The sequence below is a fragment of the Orbicella franksi genome, chromosome 9 (assembly GCF_964199315.1).
Source record: "Orbicella franksi chromosome 9, jaOrbFran1.1, whole genome shotgun sequence".
In the NCBI taxonomy this organism is placed as follows: Eukaryota; Metazoa; Cnidaria; class Anthozoa; order Scleractinia; family Merulinidae; genus Orbicella; species Orbicella franksi.
The window spans coordinates 5,736,063-5,754,658 of NC_138153.1; the positions used below are offsets into that span (position 1 = coordinate 5,736,063).

The 18,596-nt window shown below is 38.3% G+C and overlaps 2 protein-coding genes across 5 annotated transcripts; one reads left to right on the forward strand and one right to left on the reverse strand.

Moving 5' to 3' along the window:
* Positions 1-6,831: 6,831 nt before the first annotated feature.
* On the reverse strand, positions 6,832-11,145 carry LOC145497007 (uncharacterized). 3 transcript variants are annotated; one of them, XM_081476784.1, is made up of 6 exons: positions 9,815-10,009; positions 9,250-9,598; positions 8,709-8,839; positions 8,091-8,294; positions 7,416-7,595; positions 6,832-7,009 (listed from the first exon to the last, which is right to left on the reverse strand). In XM_081476784.1, exons 1-6 carry the CDS (start codon positions 10,007-10,009, stop codon positions 6,998-7,000), a joined length of 1,071 nt encoding a protein of 356 aa, XP_081332910.1. In that variant the 3' UTR covers positions 6,832-6,997. The 3 variants fall into 3 exon arrangements, with proteins under 3 accessions (XP_081332910.1, XP_081332911.1, XP_081332909.1); XM_081476785.1 differs by lacking the exons at positions 6,832-7,009; positions 9,815-10,009 and adding an exon at positions 11,111-11,145 and having other exon boundaries at positions 7,038-7,595; XM_081476783.1 differs by lacking the exon at positions 6,832-7,009 and having other exon boundaries at positions 7,038-7,595.
* LOC145497005 (uncharacterized) lies at positions 10,057-18,588 on the forward strand. 2 transcript variants are annotated; one of them, XM_081476780.1, is made up of 7 exons: positions 10,057-10,123; positions 10,760-10,830; positions 12,494-12,722; positions 13,509-14,086; positions 14,256-14,399; positions 15,585-15,752; positions 16,228-18,588. In XM_081476780.1, the coding sequence occupies exons 2-7, from the start codon at positions 10,798-10,800 to the stop codon at positions 16,324-16,326; spliced, it is 1,251 nt and encodes a 416-aa protein (XP_081332906.1). In that variant the 5' UTR covers positions 10,057-10,123; positions 10,760-10,797; the 3' UTR covers positions 16,327-18,588. The 2 variants fall into 2 exon arrangements, with proteins under 2 accessions (XP_081332906.1, XP_081332907.1); XM_081476781.1 differs by lacking the exon at positions 10,057-10,123 and having other exon boundaries at positions 10,525-10,830.
* Positions 18,589-18,596: the final 8 nt, after the last annotated feature.

Consider the following 18,596-nt stretch of genomic DNA (forward strand, 5'->3'; position numbering starts at 1 on the left):
AATATGACATCAGCACAATTTATTAGTGTCTAGCTTTTAGCAGGTGGGAGTGCAACATTACACAAAAAAGCACACATGAGATTGTTGAGTCACTTGTGTTTAATAAATGCTTGACAAACATTACATCCAAGTACAATACTTTCTTGTAAAATGGCTATTTTCTAGATGATATAATACATCATTTGAAACCCACACACAAACAATCTATCTAATATATATAAAAACAAATAAAGCATGTAGGACAAATATAGGCCAATTTTGATATGTGAAAATTCTAACTTGGTGCTGAAACTTTGAGGGATAAAAAAAGAATTTATGTTTTCTCCAACCTCACTGTAATTTCTTTTGTCTTATTCCCTTAAGCCATAGCACCAATTTAGAATTGTGCTGTATCAAAATTGGCCTATTGCTATTTTTTGAATACTTTTTTTTTTGTTTTGTTTAGTGTAAACATGAAATAACAAGTACAAAAATCATGTAAGTGACTCTTAATAGACCTTTACAAGACCCTCTTTTCATGACTATAATGGAACTCAATGTAAGTGGCCTAACAACTAAGACAAGATAAGAAAAGAACCTTTATTTAAGTGTCAAATGTATTTAGCCCTGGCAGACTAATTGAGGACACTAAACAAGGGCCTTAAGTACTAACAAGAAAATGCTTAACTAATTAAACTGTGCCATCACTTGTGAATTTGAGATGTTTTTGTTGCAGGGTCTTTGGAAAGGTCTGAGTGTAATACTATACAGGTGTGTAAAATGTGACATAATTGAGGAAAAACAACAAAAGGGCTTCAGACTTTAGGACATTGTAACTGGTTATGTCAATGGCAATTCAAGGAGAGAAAATAGGCCATTGTTCTAATCTATCCAAACATTCCTAGAAATTAAAGGTACAGAACTATGCAAACTTAAACTCTTTTGAAATATTCATTGGTTATTGACTGGTCTTGAAAGACCGAATCTTAGGTTTTGTCATGTTTCAGATGCTCTGTTAGCCATTATTTGTTTTTCCTCTAAGTATCATTGATAAGTATGCAAACCACACACTAGATGAGCTTTGAAGAATTGAAAAAAAAACAACAACAAAAAAAAAACAAGAAGTAAAGTGTGGTGAAATTCAGTAAACCAATATGCAGACATTGCAGCATACAGTCCATCTTCTGCTGGTTCGGTTGGTTTGAGAAATCAACAGAAATTAAGCATGACAACAACAGACGTGATGCCTTAACTTTTCTATATCATGTTTTTTTACCAGAGGCATTCTATCAACCACATGACTTTTTTGTATGCATTCAGTGTGAGGTTAGAACTTATCAATATACATTATTTACAGAACATGCATTGCCTACAGTAGTCAAGTCTGAACTTGGAATGAAGGGATTATTTTTTTTAATACACAATACATAATCAGTGAATTATCCTGGGTAATGTAAATAAAGCACAGCTATTTGAGATATGTAGTCCATAGCTGTTACATAAAACAAAACCTATTGAAGAGAATATGCAAAGAGGTAAATTTTTTTACTAGCTGAGTGAAACAAAATAAGTAGAAAATGTTTTTCTCATGCACCACTGGGGCCTGGGAATAGGTCATGTGACCTTTGGCAGGCAGTTGTTTCTGTTGCATATGTGATTACTGACCTTTTCCCACCCACCCCAAGAATTTTAAGTTGGTAATAATAATAATATGGCATCCTCGTCTCGGAGAGGCGATGGTCAGCGCGTCACTGTCGACAGGCTCTTAAGTGACTCAAAAGCCCGATTCTTGAGTGGCAGTCTTTGTTGCAGCTGGTACAGATGTAGTTGGTGGCCTCGCGAACTGATACTTGTCGTTCCTTTCTTGCCGCCCGCTTAATTGTCGCCTCGGCCCTGGCCTTCGTCTCGGCCCTGAGTGCCCCCTCCTTCACACCGTGACGCCAGGCGGCGCGGTCTTGCGCGAGGACCTCCCAGGTATTGGGATTGAAATCAGTGAGTCGCAGGTCACGCTTGCAAACATCCTTAAAGCGAAGGAGAGGTCGGCCCACGCGTCGGGCGCCCTCCCACGGTTCCCCGTAGAGGACTTGCCTTGGCAAGCGATCGGGTTCCATACGGTGAACATGACCGAGCCACCGTAGGCGTCTTTGGATGAGTAGTGTAGGGATGCTTGGCATGTTGGTTCGTTGAAGAACATTGGTGTTGGAGACTCTGTCCTGCCATTTGATCTGAAGGAGACGCCGAAGGCAGCAGAGGTGGAACCCATTGAGCCGCTTCTCTTGTCTGGCGTATGTGGACCACGACTCGCTTCCGCAAAGGAGAGTGGAAAGGACACAAGATCGGTAGACTTGCAGCTTGGTCCTCTCGCTCAACAGGTCGTTAATCCACACTCTCTTGTTGAGTTTGGCCATAACGCCGGCTGCCTTGGCGATCCTTGAACTGATCTCGACATCTAGCGACGCCTTGCTTGACACTGTTGACCCTAGGTAAGTGAAAGAGTCCACGACCTCCAGTTCAGTGTTGTTGATGGTAATGACGGGAGGTGTCTCTGCATCTTGGGCTAGGATGTTTGTCTTCTTTAGACTGATGGTAAGGCCGAACTCCTTGCAGGCGTGAGACAGCTTATCAACCAAGCATTGAAGGCCTGCCTCGCTGTGGGATGCCAGGGCAGCATCATCCGCGAACAATAGCTCGCGTATGAGCACTTTAAGGGTCTTGGTTTTGGCGTGGAGCCTGGCAATGTTGAAAAGCTTGCCATCTGACCTCGTCCGAATGTATACACCCTCCGAGCAATCGGCAAAGGCGTAGTGGAGTAACATCGAGAAGAAAATCCCGAACAGGGTTGGCGCCAAAACGCAGCCCTGCTTTACTCCACTGCTGACTGGGAAGGCATCCGAGGTGGCTCCATCAAAGCAGACGGTGTTCTGCATGTCCTTGTGGAAGGCGGTGATGAGGGCGAGGAGTTTTGGTGGGCAGCCGATCTTCTGAAGGATTTGGAAGAGCCCACTACGACTGACCAGGTTGAAGGCTTTTGTCAGGTCCACAAAAGCGAGGAACAATGGTTGCTGCTGCTCACGACACTTCTCCTGCAGCTGGCGGAGGGAGAAGATCATATCTACTGTGGATCTGCCGGCTCTGAAGCCACACTGGGAACTTGGATAAACTCGCAAAGCAAGACTCTGCAGGCGACCCAGTGCGACACGTGCAAAGACTTTGCCTACAATGCTGAGGAGTGGAATGCCGCGATAGTTATTGCAATCGCTTCGGTCACCCTTGTTTTTGTAAAGGGTGACTATACTAGCATCTCTCATGTCTTGTGGGATGTGTCCTTTCTCCCAGCAATGGCAGAGGAGCTTGTGAAGCGGCTGGAGGATGGAAAGTTTGCCATGCTTTAGGACTTCTGCTGGTATGCTGTCCAACCCTGGCGCCTTGCCACAGGCGAGGTTGTCAATGGCTTTGCTGAGCTCTTCTAGTGTGGGCATCTCGTCTAGCTCCTCCATGGCTGGAAGTCCGGGCAAGGCATCAAGGGCAGCGTCTGTCATGATGTTCTGGGTCGAGTAGAGCTCGAGATAGTGCTCGACCCAACGCTGCAGCTGCTTGCTCTGGTCGGTGATGACTTCGCCAGACTTTGCTTTGAGCGGTGCTGTTTTCACGCTCATGGGGCCGGTGGCCGTCTTGATCCCCTCGTACATCCCTTTGGCGTAGCCACAGTCGGCGGCTGTCTGGACTTGGCGCACAGGTTCTGCCAGTACACGTTAGCACAGCGGTGGGCGGTCTGCTGGGCTTTGCTCTTAGCTACTCTGAGGGCGTCGTGTGTGCTATGGCAAGAGTTCTGCTTGTACGCCAGCAGGGCTATCCTTTTGGCTTCCGTGACCGGCTGCATTTCATCCCAATGCGCCTCGAACCAGTCAGCATTCTTGCGCTCTTTTCTCCCAAAAGCGGACATGGCCGAGTCGTAAATAGCGTCGCGGAGGTGAGACCATTTGGTGTCCATGTCTTCGGTTGAAGGCTGGTCAGCAAGCTTCTTCTGAAGGGTCTTGGCGAAGCTCTGAACCTTGGCTGGTTTGGCAGTAGCGCAGGTGTTGATGCGAGGGCGACCCTTAGACTTGGCATGATGGATCTTACGCGGTTTCAGCCTGATCTTGCTGCCAACGAGGGAGTGATCGGAGTCACAGTCTGCGCTGTGGTAGCTTCACGTGTGAAGGATGCTGCTGAGGTCCGCTCTCCTGGTGATGACGAGGTCTAGCTGGTGCCAGTGGCGGGACCGGGGATGTCTCCAAGACACTTTGTGCAGCTAAAAGTACTTTTATATTTTCATTAGTCTGCCATTTGTGTTATTTTGTAATTTCTTAGTGCCTGAATACTGCTTTGTTGAGTTTGTGGTGAAGGTCACGCTACCAGTGGTGTGTGAGAAATACTAGCTATTTCACTGTCAAAAATTAAGGTAAAAATTTATTCATTTTTTTAAGTACACAGTCAAAGACTTGTTTAAAAAAAACTCACTTTGGCCTCAAAGATTAAAAAATGATCTAGAAAATTAATATCTCATTCATATGCAGGTACAGATGTACTTTGCAACCTTTGGAAGATATGAAAATGAAGGAAAACTATTCTTGATATTACAGAGACTGTTTTTTAACAGAAATGCTCCATTCACCCCTTATATTCAGACTTGGCTATCTAAGATTTCCAACATTGAATGCCATTATTCAAACAATATTCCTGTGAGGTACAGACACCAACACTTCTTCGCATTCACATTGTCATGTAACTTTAAGTGGAATTGTTTTGAATATTGACACAATTATGTTGTTACAGGCCCAAATGTTGTTTTGTTGATTTGTAGTCAGTTGTGTGTAAAGGAAATGAACCACAAATCATCACAGAACTACATTTGAACCTGACCTTATTTCTAAACACATCTAGATCTATTTATGTGTGAATGTATCTTACAACATTTATACAACCTATACCTGTATGTACAAATTACACAAATACATGACATTTTCCTTCCATAGAGTATTGTCAACAAAGGGTTTTATGTGACTGTAAACCTATGATTGCCATCTTCGTTTTAGTGCAATTGAAAACTGTTATGAGAAAACAATTTGAAATGTTTTGTGTAAAAGTGCTTCTATATACATAGCTATATATTACATGTATGTTAATGTCATGTATTTGTGCAGCTGTCAGTGTACAAAGACAAAACATAATAACAACAACACTTCTTGACACATCAAGACTCTAAAGTACTTGACTTGTACATTACAGGTTTCACTCTCCTGACAGCTCAGCATAAAGCCTGGTGCACTCTGTTAGCTGATTTTTGTCACAAGCAAAAGTAATGGTTGCTGTAAGGAATTTTTGAAGCCGAGCCCTCTTGAGCCTCTGGTTGCAAGTGACAAATACTTATTGCTTTATAGAGTGTGCCAGGCTTTAGGTGGCTTGTAATGGGTAACAGCCCTTGCATTTTGATGGATTGATACTACCACCCTTCAATAAGTGATGCTAGAGTGAGGGTAACTAACTTTGACGAGGGGGGGGGGGGGGAAATTAAGTTTCCTTGAGTTCAAGTAAGTAGTCAGAACACCCTTAGTTTTAGCTCAAGTGCTTAAAACTCAAAACTGAGCTTAGTGATTCATCTTTGTTATCAAATGATGACTGAAATATCTTGCAGTTTGAAAAGTTCTTTAGACAAGTTCAAAACATCCTAAAATGTTTGTTTGATGTAACTCAGAAGTCTGATCCTTTTTAAATGTGTTTGGTATCTGAACATGCCAGGCACTATTTGATAACAAAACATTAGATTGCCCAAGTTCACTTTGAGTTAAAATGACACAAGCTAAAATTAAGGGCATTTTAACAAGTTATTGTTTCTGTGGTAATCTATTATGTCAGTCCTTTTTTTGAACACTATTACTCACATCAATTAGTCTTTTTATTGTGACAGTATCAATCCATCAATTTACAAGGGTTGTAAACCATAACATACCACCAGAGGACCTTATTAAGAATTCCACACTGGTAAATTTTTGAAACCCAACAAGAACGATTATTCATTGTTGGGTGGCCCTTTAGTGCGGTAGTTAGATTCTACTTAACTTTGAAAAAAAAACCCCACTAAATTGAATTGTGAGAGGAGCTTTACTGGACAGCTTCCCCTGAATTTTCACCTAGCAATTTTAGGAACTGAACATTAAAAAGAAAACATTTGTGCAAAGTTGTGGAATTCTGAAAAAGGTACTTTGACAGTTTTTGATGACTCTTTTTTTAAAAGTCAACCTTTGCCAATATTTTGTTGCTCACTATACAGAGCAATTTTTCTGATCAGGTTTTAACCTCTTCACTGAAGACATGTTTCAGTTTGTTTGTCTCATCTCAATAATACATGTACGCTGCATGTGCAGCAGTCCATAATCCAGTTATGGGCAAGAATAGACTCGATAACCTCAGTTTTGTGTCTTCCGGATAACAGGTATCATTTAGATGAACAGTATGTAATGTTTACACAATGTATAAACATGCTCTGCTACTACTACTGGTAACTACCAACAGACAGTGGCAGTCTACTATTTTGTCATTACTTTGTGTAACTTGTTAATAATTCTCTTTTTCATTTTTTGTTTCACTATAACTATTTACTTACTTTCACCTTAATCAAACATTGACCATCTAGTTATCTCCCATAAGTAAAACACTCTTAAAAACAGCAAAACAGCCAGCCTCTAAATCTATAAATCTCAAAGCCTGATCTATTAAAAAGCAAAACTGGTTATTGGCTTACTGGGCCTTTATTTTATGAACCAGTTTCCTGTGGATATATACAGTAATCACCTTTCTTTTTTTTTCTTTTTCTTTTTTTTTTTTTTTTTTCTTCTTTTTTCAAGGTTTTTTTTTATCTTAATGAAAACAGTTAACAATAATATCATAATAATGTGTTAACAACATTACCAATGGGACAGAGAACCTGAGTACTCCATGTAGAATTAATCTTTCTGCAAGTTGTTTTCTTTTCTTCCCATCAGTCTGGAACCTGTGGAGAAGACAAACCTGAGGTAAAACACCAACTGCTATAGCACTGACAAGAATAATATTGAAAACAATATTGTTACTTTTTCGTTGATGGAGTAACACGTATATAACTAGAATAATGAATCACAACAGCTAACAAAAATAGAACATTTAGCAAAAAGTAGCGCCTGTTTTAACTGTAAAGATAAGATAATAACCTTTATTTAAGTGTCAATACAAATTTTAGTGCATTTCCAGCACTACAGCTGTGGATACTAAGAAAGTAACTGTAAAATATAAAAGGGACTGAAATTTCTTTTAATAGAGGTCCTATCCTCAAAAGCATTTTAACAGCAAAAATTGTGTAACGAAATATTGATTGCACACTAACAGGGCATTGTGATATTTGAAGGAAAATTAAGATTTACCCAAATAGCAATGGAGAAAAACAGGGTAGACTGCACTGTTGAATCAACTGTCAATGTTATTTTGCCTTGTTCTTGACAAAGCCTTCCAGGTCCACCAGTATACTCCACCCTAAAATGTGACTTGGCCCCTGGTGCTACTCTGTTTTCACTCTCACAGCGAATGTTTGGAACCCTGAAAACCTAAAAGTACAAGGATAATTTATGGTGAGTAACAAAGTGTAAAATTAATATAAATTGATATTTTTTATGTAAACATAATATTAGTGAACACATGAAGTATTGCGGAGAAAGTCGAAGAGAAAAAAATGCTGGGATTCAGTCATTCAGCACTCCAAAAATAGCTTTTCCAATAATGTCTAATACATTGTAACATTGCAATGTAGCTGTAAACAAGCATAATTTTTTTTACAAAATTACTTGGAAATATAATGTACTGAAAAACTCAGATTTTATCTGAAATCAATACATCATTGTTGTCATAATTTAAACAATTTTGTTTTGTTAACTATATAACAGCCTGTGAGAAGGCTCACATGTTTGTAGGGTTCTTTTTGGGTTTCACATGGGCTTTAGTGTTACTGAGTGAATTTGTCTTGGGCCACTGATCCAAACAAGAGAGCCTGCTCACGAACATGAGAGCCTGTTTGTAGGTTAATATTATTCTTATGAACTTACGTATTCTCGTCCAGCATCTAGAGTGACAAAGTTTCGCTGCCATTGGCTCTCTAGTTCAAATGACACTTTCATCTGCTCCTGCACATACAGGGTATGAAACTCTCGGCTCCTGGCATTATTAACAGCAAATGGAATTTGTCTGGTTTTGTAGCCTTGCTGTGATGTTGTGTCATCGACGTAACTCTCCAAAATGGCTTTGTAAACCTATGAAAAAGTCATTTTCTGTAAATATGAAGTTTTAACAAGTGGGTACAACTGTGGCTTGGTAGCCAAGAGATTGGCTAAATTAATCTAAACAGCAATCCACTGAATATGAGTGAATCGTTCATAGTTTGGTCTCCCACCCCTTTTTTGATCCGAGAGGAAAAAGAAGTCAAACCCGGGTTAAGTAAAAGTCTTTTCTGACAGCATGTTACAATTATAAATAATCTCTCACCCTGGTACCTTTTAAAACCATTATTCAAATACAGTATATGTATGTGTTTTTCATACCACCTGCCAAACAACTTCAAAAAAAAACATCTGTTATTAAATTAGAATTAGTTTTTGTCAGAAGGATTTGAAAGTAAGTTAACAGTGCTAAACGTTGCTTGAATCTACAGTTGTACAACATTTTACCTGGTATTTCTCTTCGGGAATTATAAACAGGATATACAACTTCTCATTCCTTTCTTGGTGTGTTCTTTCTAAGAGGAACAGTCTCGCCATCATTCCTGGGCATGGACTCTGCACTGAGCGCTCACAAAAATCTGCAAGGGATTGATATGTAATCGGAATCAAAAGTGTTAGTGGGCGGGTGGCCTAAATTGAAAATTACTGTTTGTTCTTATACGTGAAATACTGAGACACTGAAATGGAAGCAGTTGTCTGTTAAGATTGTTACGCAAAGTAAAGCATATATATTGTTCAGTGTTCTCACAATTTTGTCGACTGAAGTTTTAGCAGGAAAGCATCACACATGAAGAGCTCAAACCAGACAAGCAAGGGTAAATGATCGAATTTTTATTGAGAATAACGGATAATATCGACTACGTTGAAGTACGAGAATCTTAATGTAAAAGACAGAGACAGTCTTCAGTGAGTTAGCATTGCAACTTTTATAGGCAAGGAACAAAGCAAAGCAAATTTAAACAAAAGTTCTTGGATTCTTCGAGCTTACTTTGTACGGGTGTCTTCTCTCCGTCAGAACGTCCCCTTACGAGAGATCCGGATTGATGAGAACTACATGTACGGTTGCCTCCATTTTGTTCTGGTAAGGTGCTATCTTCTAACGACGTGCTCGGTAGTGAAGGGAGGGGGTACGTTTCAGTGACGCTGAAAAGAGCTCCCTCAACCCCGGAAAAATTTGTTACGGGCATGTATGTCGGTGCTTTCTCCTTCTGTAGAGTCGCCAATGCTTCATTTTCAGAGTCTTCTAAATCATTATGTTGCACAGAATCATTCCCTATCGCCAGCAGTTCCTCGACTGTCTCTTCGCTTTCGGAAACTTCATCCTCACTATCAGCATTCTACAAATTAAATAAACGTGTCTTAAGTCTTCCACAGCTTGCTTTCCTGGTACTTATAAACAGGTATCGAAATCGAAAAGGTGTACGATACCAATAATTTTGCAAATTTAAAAACTGGCTTCGTGAGCTTACGAAAGTGAAAATGAAATAAACATCGCGAATCTTTCCCTAACAGAAAATAACTCCGTCAAAAGGAAGACAACGATTAAGATTTACCATTTTGCTACTGTTTTTGTCCACTGAACTCATGATTACTATATTTTGACCTCCTAGCTCCTCAATTCTCCAACGTAACAACTGTGAAGTAGTGAAAGGTTTCGCTTTTCGTTTATCAGTAAGCGAAAGTTCGGTTTTAACTCTGAGATGTCTCCTTTGATTGAAACCCAAACCTGATTGGACGGAGGAATCCATTTCGGGGAATCCCCCGCCACATGTTCAATTCTGGGAAGTCGTGGATTTCGAAAACTTGCTAATCGAATCATATTTTCCTCGTCGATTGGAATTTCTGACTTTAAACTCTGAAAGGTAGGGTTAAAACATGTAATTTAGGTATATTACTAAAGCTCCTTGAACAAATTAACTTTTAATGTGTTTTAAACAATCACGAAACGTGGAAATGTAGACTTCAAAAACTTGCTGATCGAATCATTATTTGTTCTCATCGATTGGACTTTTGGAGGTTATATTTAGATACAGAATACCCAAAATTACCGTTTAAAAGTTTTCATTTTCTCCCCTAGATCTATACGCGAATGGAACTCATTACCTTCAGACATTGTTAATTGTAGGTCTTTACAAAGTTTTTAAACCATTTTAGCAAACTATTTCAAATTTAAAGTATGTCGAGGTAGCGACTAGGAATTCATGTTACTTTTTTGAAACTTTTTACGTTCTTATTTTTTCTCGTTATGTAATATATGTTTTAAGAAAAGTTAGTTTGATGTCTCACGATTTTTTATCGACGTAATGAAATGAAGATGTAGATAATATTTAAGCTTCTTGAACAAAGTATTTTTTTCTGTTTGGGCTTCAATTTAACACGCACTTAGAAAAACCAGTACGAACTTTGAAGTCAATTTTTAAAATGGCCTGATTTCCTGTAATTGGGAAACAATTGTCTCAAGTATTTAGTATTTAACTAGGTGTTTTGTTCTCTATAAGTCTACTGTGGTCGGCTGTGTCCAAATTAGGATTGCCAAATGGAAAACGTTATCTTTATCATGAGCTTGTTGGTAAGTAATTATTTCACCCTACATTACCGTCGTCTGACACAACGTCCTTTTTTACATACGCTTAAGTAAGTAGCCTGTAGGAAATTTCAACAGCCTGCTTCAGTGAGCCCACTAAAGCCATAAACCCAGACATAAACTTAAATATTACCCAAGTTTAAAAGACACCTGACTGCACATATCTAACAGTTAGCACTTTCTATTCCATTGCTCGGTGTGTTTGCTTCTTTTCAATGTCTTTCTTCATTCCCTACCCCCTCTTAACACCAAAATTAGTCCAAACCTTCTCTATATGTCGTCTCCATCCTGTCACATCATCAGGAGCTCATCTGATATACCAACCATCTTGTCTCACTGTAAGGTTTTGTATGTTCCTGACAGCCCTACTCCCATCCATCCCACATCATCAGGTCTCGACTCCCATAGATATACTACCTCTGTCCTGTCAGGTCATCAGCTCTCCCTCCTCCATACTGTCACATCAGGTCTATCACCTCCCTGGGCTCTATCTTGCCACATTATAACTCCTCGCAACTGTACTTCTACCTTTACATATCATTTTCCCTATGTTCCAAATCTTCTATCCATACAGCGCCTCTGTCTTGTCATGTCATTATGTTACCCATCCCTAGTCTCATATATCCTTTAGTAGGTCTTTCATCTTGCTTCATCAGCATTGCAAACTTCCAACCACACAGCCTCCCCATCTTTTCACGTCATTAGCGTTCATGTCTCAGCCTCTTGATTTTGTCACATTTGGTCAGCACTCATATTATCTGCTGTTCCATCTCCTGATCAAAGCTTCTCCATCTGTCATATCAGCTGTCCCATCCAACCTCTCCATTTTGTCACTTGTACAACACTCCTTTCTCCCTTTTTCTTTCATCTTGCCACATGAGCACTCCCATTTCCCAACCTTGACAGTCATACTGATATCCATTGACTCCCTATCTTGTCATGGTGTCATTAGCACTTCAGTCTGCTAGTCAGGGACACAATTTCCCCATCTTGCAGCATCATCAGCTCAGCCTATTGCACAATGTTTCCATTTTGGCCTAATCTTGTTGCATAATTGCACTCCCATCTCCCAATACAACTACGCATGGTCTCCATTATCAACACTTCTTTTTCTTATTTAAACACATAACTTCCCATCTTGTAACATCACCAGTTCTGGCTCCCATCTCCCACATTTTTGTTATATCATTGGCACTCCTAACATACAACCGCTCCACTAGTTTACTGTATATAATTTATCAGGTTTCCCAACCAGTAACATCCAATATATACCTGACCCTGATAATGCCTTAGATGGTAGTATAGATGGTGTAATAAAACTGTGGTTTTCAAGAAATTCAATCACCTTATGCATATAAGGCCGTCCTTGGACATCAACAGACATCTCTCTGGCCTAGAGATCAATTAGTGTAGTTTGATCATGACATTAACAGCGCTAAATTTATGCTGTAAATCTAACTGTATAACTTTGTTAACAAGGTCTGTAACGAGCTCTTATAATAAGCATATTACCTGTTTGTTTTATATTTTCTTGCTGATCAGTCAGTCATTTAGGGATAGTGGTCTACAAGTTTTAAAGGACCAAAATACTAGCAGGTTAAATTTCTATCAAGATGTCTCACTGCATTGACTCCATTTTATTTCCAAGGTTAAGCAAGTGTCTTCAACTATATTTTGCCAAGAAAATGAACAACATAGTATGCTGCAATCTCTGGGTCTTGACAACTTGACCATTCAAGCATTTGGTTTTAGCGTATTGGTTCTATACTTTGCATATGTAATTTTCTCTCCAAAGAGAAAGAGTTGTGGAATAGAAAGGGAGTGTTCATTGAAGAATTTTGATACTCAACCTACAGACGTAGCTCTTACATCTCCAGGTGAGTTAAATTGTTATTTACTGGTAATGCTCTTACCTTAATTTTTGGTACAAGACTAACACCACGTCATCATTTGACTCCAGCTACTAGAATTCATTTTCATTTTTCACTTTTTAACTGCAGTGTAGTTAGTAAGTAACAATTTCCGTAGTAGCAGTAGAAAAAGAAAAAGTGAAGCATTTTGGTAGTTTAGTCAAATGACACCATCTTGCAAATTAAAATAACCTATCATACAACTGAAATGCTGAATAAGTAATTTATATTAATGTCTCAAACTCTAGGTGTCAGACACAGTTAGACCTGTTTTTCTCTTCTGTAGTATTTGAGGCTAGATTGTTTTTTGTTGTTTAATTAAGTCTCGTATCACATATTAAGTAAATGACCTAACTTGCTTAAAGCTTCCTGTAGCTCAGAGGTTCTATCATCTGACTCAGTCACTGGTGCTGGTGCAGAAGCTTGATGAAAGTCAGGGGCCTGTGACAAACTAAGTAACAGTTCATATATAGCACATTGTTTTGGAGTTCAACAATGGTTTATGGGTTTTTGGTATTTGACTTTTTGCAATGGCTTGTGCTGTGACTGCTCTAGTGACTGTGAACCTTAGAATAATAATGCAAGTGTTCCTAAACTCTTGACCATTCTACTCATGCTTGTGCAGTCCTGCACGAGACATATGCATAGACTCGGTCCAAGACCGCAAAAAGGGAAATATATAAAGATAGAGTTATCATTAAATGTTGATTTTATATTTAACAATATTTCCAATATTTCCTGTTTTTCCAATAGCCTACAAGAATGTGTTGTGTGACTATCCAGTACAACATGGTGCTGGTCATGTAGTATTTGAAAAGACAGGAGTAGAAGTCATTGGTTCTGATAGCTTTACACCCAGTGACCAATGTGCTGTGCCAAACGATTTGGTCATACAAGCAAGCTCTGAATCAGAACAGTCGGGCCTTCTAGAAGAGGATGAATTGCCACTTAGCCCAGGAATAAAGTTAATTTCAAGTGTCTCAAAGTTGAATGGGCAACTTGAAGTCTGGGTACCTCATGGTGCAAACATGGTTTTAACTGGCCAAAAATGGAATATCATTCTGAAGGAGTACCAAAACAATAGATGGGTAACTGTAAGCCAAACTGAAAATTTCACAGGCCAAGGAATAAAGAATATTGTCTGCAAAAGCAACCATGTAAGATTTAATACAGATCATCTGTCAACATTTATAGTTGTTGGGAAGTTTGATAAGTCTTCTCTGTCAGTATTCAAGAGAATGAAGGTTGCAGCATTCTGCACTGACACAAGAGTTGGTGAAGATCTTGTTATGAGGCTGTACTGTTTTGATGATTGTGAATGGTCATTTGAGGTATGTTTTACAAGTTGTTGATTATAAAATAAGACTTTATTCAATACAGGTCTTGTGTTTTAAGTACGCTTTATTATTAAAGGGTCTAATTTTTGCGTGAACAAATGTGGTTTTTAATGGCAATGGCATGCAAATGTTATTTATGTAAAGCCTTTTTTTATTTTAACAGAAGTTGATGGCAATTGAGCATGAAAAAGGAGGGAAAATGATGTCATCGATTGAATCCCTTGACTTCTCTGTTACCAGTAAAGAGGATGTCGAGATTACTATAAAAGATGTTGCAGGCTGGCACCTAGATAAGGCTGCCCCAATGGTATTGCTTAGCTAGCTTACTTTTTAACTATTTGTTAGACATTTTTTTTCACCATAAGAGAAATATATCTCATTTTGCTTACCTACCATATTCAAGAAAGAAGCACTGTTTAAAGCAAAATCTTCAAAGGTGCCAAGTAAATAATTCAATTTTCTGAGTTAAAACAGGACAAAATCCTTACTACAAAAGCCGTTCATAAGCATCTATAATAAGATTGTGTAGTTCCAGAAAATATCCATACCTCCCCCACAGAAGGGATTTTTTCTAACACCTACCCACCCCTCTGGAAATTCCAGTTAAGCGTCATACATTTCTTTAAATGTTTTGGTCTCATAGAACCCCTCACCCCCCAGGAAATTCCAATCCCTTCTGTGGGGGGAGTATGGATATTTTCTGGAAACGCACATTGTCTGGATTGTTCTGTGAAACCTAGTTGGCGGATTTGGCAGACTGTAGAGTATAAATGGTTTCAAGTGTGAAGACACAGAAAGAGGCAAAGTAGTATTGACAAATTTTTTTGGTTTGAGTTTGTCACAGACAAGTCCTGTTTTGTCTGCTAGTGTAGATTTGCCATTACAAACCTGTCGTTGCATGGCCTTGCTCACCACGAGTCTCCTAGTGTTTAGAGCATTTAGTTGGTGTCTGGAAAGTTTGCAGTGCTGGAAATAACAGTTGGTCAACAGACATTACTTCACCAAATTTGTGAAATTGTTTGACTAATTCATAATGATTAGACACCTTGACTGAACACCAAAATGACTCAGCTTTTCTAAATCATGAACGTCTTGTTTGGAGACCATGTTAACTTCGCTTTGAAACATTTCAAAAATCACAAATCATACGGATTTGTGGGTTATTTTGGTAAAGGCCTCTCCAGGGTTGCATAACATGTGAAATGCACATTGCTAAGCATTACTTTTTCGTTCAGGTATGCGTATGGATTGAGTTATAAATTGGAAAATAGAGATTTATAAGGTTGACACATGTTCTGCCATGTAACGAAAATCAATTATTTCTGGCATTGAGAGATAGAGTGATTGCACTGGCATGGGTAAACCCTCATGCTAATTTATGTAAGGCCTCGTGTCTTCATTTATGTGATTAAGAAGTAATAATATTTATAATTTTGTTTCATCTGTCATGGTATAATCTAAAGACTTATTACTTTCTACTATTTATTTCTAGCGCCTCAGTCACGAGTCACTGAGGAACTCATTCAACATCATTCCTCAGTGTGATCTGGTGTTTCATCCCTCTAACAAGACAAGGGAGAGTGGCTTTTTTGTTGTTATGGCTTTGACCCATGGGTCATCTATAGAGACTGTGATGTATGCAACTACTTCACTTAAAAAGGTATTGATAAATTTATAAAAATTAAATAAAGGCATATATTTAAACACAAAAATTGTTCAGTGTGATGCTTTTTGTATTTGTTGCCTCTGTTAATTTTCATGTGTCAAATAAAGCATTTAGTTCCAAATTTTATGGCTTGTAGAAATTGTTTTTACATTTATTTTGTGAAATACAATATTACTTAGTTTACTCAGTTTTCATAGTTTACATTGTTTACATGTTTGACAACCATTTTAAGGTCATAATTTGTGAAACAATAATCTGGCTCACTTGCATGGGGCATCTTACCAACACAATCCAGCTTAAGCTGTTAGTGGCCATCTGTTAGTGTGCATTGTAGTGAACATTTAAGGATGTCTTGTTGTATGGAAGTGAAAACACAATTTGTTTGCCTTTGGTGACTTATCATTTGTTTATTTACATGTATCTATACTTCAGCAAACTGATAATTTGAATTCCTGTGTTTCTTTCAAAGAGGTCTCTGGGAAATTCTTTCAATGGTGTGGTGAGTGCTAAAACTGGGAAACAAGTGGAAGTACAAGAAGCTTGTAACAGATTTATTGTCAACTTATAGTTAATCAACTGTCACAAAGGAAGACCACTATTGTACTCTTTGGAAGGATGATCAAAGTTACTTATGCACGATATATTAACATAGCAAAATAATAAAGGATCTAATATTGGCTTTTTGTGGATTAAACTTGTATCTGCAGGTCTATTCGTGGTGAATAATTAAGTTTAAGAACTCCTGTATAATGCAATGATGTTATACAATTTTTCAGCACAAAACATAACGTAGACAACGTAGTGAAATAAAAAGATACCTATTTCTCTAGTTGTTATTGTAGTTCTAGCAATAGGAATCTATATAAAATCAGTGTCATGTTTAATTAGCAATTTATTAAGTTAACGGCCATTAACTGTATTAATGAACACAAAAAGGCAAATAGTCTGTTTCGATTTAAACTGAACCATATTGTTTAAGAGTGTGGCGATAACACAACATTGAAGAATCAAGTAGATACTGCACAATTCACAATGATAATTAGACCCAATCACCTCCTGTTAACTTTTAGGAATTCTAGGAATGCAGATTTGCCGTTGGATCTCTGATGCGAATACTGAAATAATGGACTTTGTTTTTCAAGTGTGCTACCCCTGCTACCCTTAAGTTGTATAAGCGTAAATCTGTTTAAACCTTCGCCACCTTCTGTAGATCTGAAACGAAATGAAGTCACCAATTATTTATGTACTCTACTGAACTAGATAACCATCAGGGGTATTTTGTGTGTAGTGTTTAGCAGGGGTTTCAATAACATTAGTCATAAGCGGCCACTGAAGGTGTAATAGGCGGCTGTGACCACTAAAGGGGCCGTAAGGCCCGTTTTTCCTAGGGGGGACTGGGGGTATGCTCCCCCCAGAAAAATTTGAAATCTAGAAGCTCGGAAATGCGATTTCCAGCTTTCTGGTCATCAAAAAGCGTGCTGTTGATTGGTATTTTTATTGACCACAAAGCAGGATTTTTTTTCGACTAACTAATAATTTTTGGATGCAAAGGGGTGCATTTTGAATACCTTTCTAGGCAGATATCTCTCAGTGACACTTGATGTCCACTTAGGCAGTAATTTCTTTGAACTCCTTTCTTAAAACAAGTGCAACTTCTCTGCTACTCATTCAAATGTACCAACACGGCAACAAACTGATTCTTAACTCTTCAGAAAAAAATGAAATGAGATAACCTTTACAAAATTCTTTCTACTAATATTCTTACAAAACCAAACCTCATTTTCAACTTTTCATTGATTCTCCCACGGTTCATTATTAAGGTTTTCAATAATCATAAAATAATAAAAATTAATCATGAAATAAAATAAAAATAATAAATAAAAAATAATAAATAATAATTAACAAAAAATAATAAATAATAACAATTAATCATATTAAATCATTCAGATGTCTTAGGTATCCTGAGATGAACAGTGATAACACTGATCGGCGACTACAAACAACATGTACGCCATTTCTTTGGAAAGTTTAGTTTGGCCGCTTTTTTGTAGCATTTAAAAATTTCAGTGGTCGTCGTTGTTGTTGTATTTGCATTTTTTATTATTATCATTTTTGTTTTCATTAATGATATCCAAACAGACGGCGGTAAGAGGTCCTACAGGCGGCGGTAGATCGCCGGTAACCGGCTTATATTGAAACCCCTGTTTAGTAGCCTTGTATAAGCCTCTAACCTTCGCCATCTTCTGGCTTTAATCTGAAACGAAATGCTAATAATGTCTGTAAGATTCGATTGATTGTGTTGTTCTTCAAAAAAGTGAACGAGGTCTTGATAACAGGTTGCTGAGGTGTCAAACTTTGTTTGTTGAAGACTAGTTGTTGACTGCGAATACAGGATATTGAGATGTTGGATTGAAGTTGACAACAACGTATGTATTGTTTTAATCGTGTTGTTTTGAAGAAAGTACATCTGTTGCTTAGAAAGTCAGATTGCGGTAGACATTACGTATACTGAATGTTTTCACTATTCTTGAATGAGAACAGACTTGTGTTCGAATGAGCCGGATAGTCTTACGCAAAACGGAAATATTAAAACTTGTATTTGATTATTTCTCCGAGTTTCAGGAACAGATTGTCTGAACAATAGAATTTGATTTCGCAAGCTTGCACTCGACCTTTTGAAACTAAATAATGGACACAAATCGCGTTATAAGTGTAAGGAATATATCGTGGGCAGTGACACGTTATACGTAATCTGTTTTTGTTCAAAGAGTAATGTATATAGCGATTCTTGAACGAGAACAGATTTGTGTTCAAATGAACGCACGTTACTCATTGCCA

Bases quoted from the DNA above. Each gene is read 5' to 3' on its own strand.
- LOC145497007 (XM_081476783.1), bottom strand. From the start codon at position 10,009: ATGGATTCCTCCGTCCAATCAGGTTTGGGTTTCAATCAAAGGAGACAT. The intron at 8,295-8,708 runs GTAAAATGTTGT...ACTTTTTCATAG, and splicing joins TTCCCGAAGAGAAATACCAG to GTTTACAAAGCCATTTTGGA. The intron at 7,596-8,090 runs GTAAGTTCATAA...TTGTACTTTTAG, and splicing joins TAGATGCTGGACGAGAATAC to GTTTTCAGGGTTCCAAACAT.
- LOC145497005 (XM_081476780.1), top strand. From the start codon at position 10,798: ATGGAAAACGTTATCTTTATCATGAGCTTGTTG. The intron at 14,087-14,255 runs GTATGTTTTACA...TTATTTTAACAG, and splicing joins ATTGTGAATGGTCATTTGAG to AAGTTGATGGCAATTGAGCA. The intron at 15,753-16,227 runs GTATTGATAAAT...TTTCTTTCAAAG, and splicing joins CAACTACTTCACTTAAAAAG to AGGTCTCTGGGAAATTCTTT.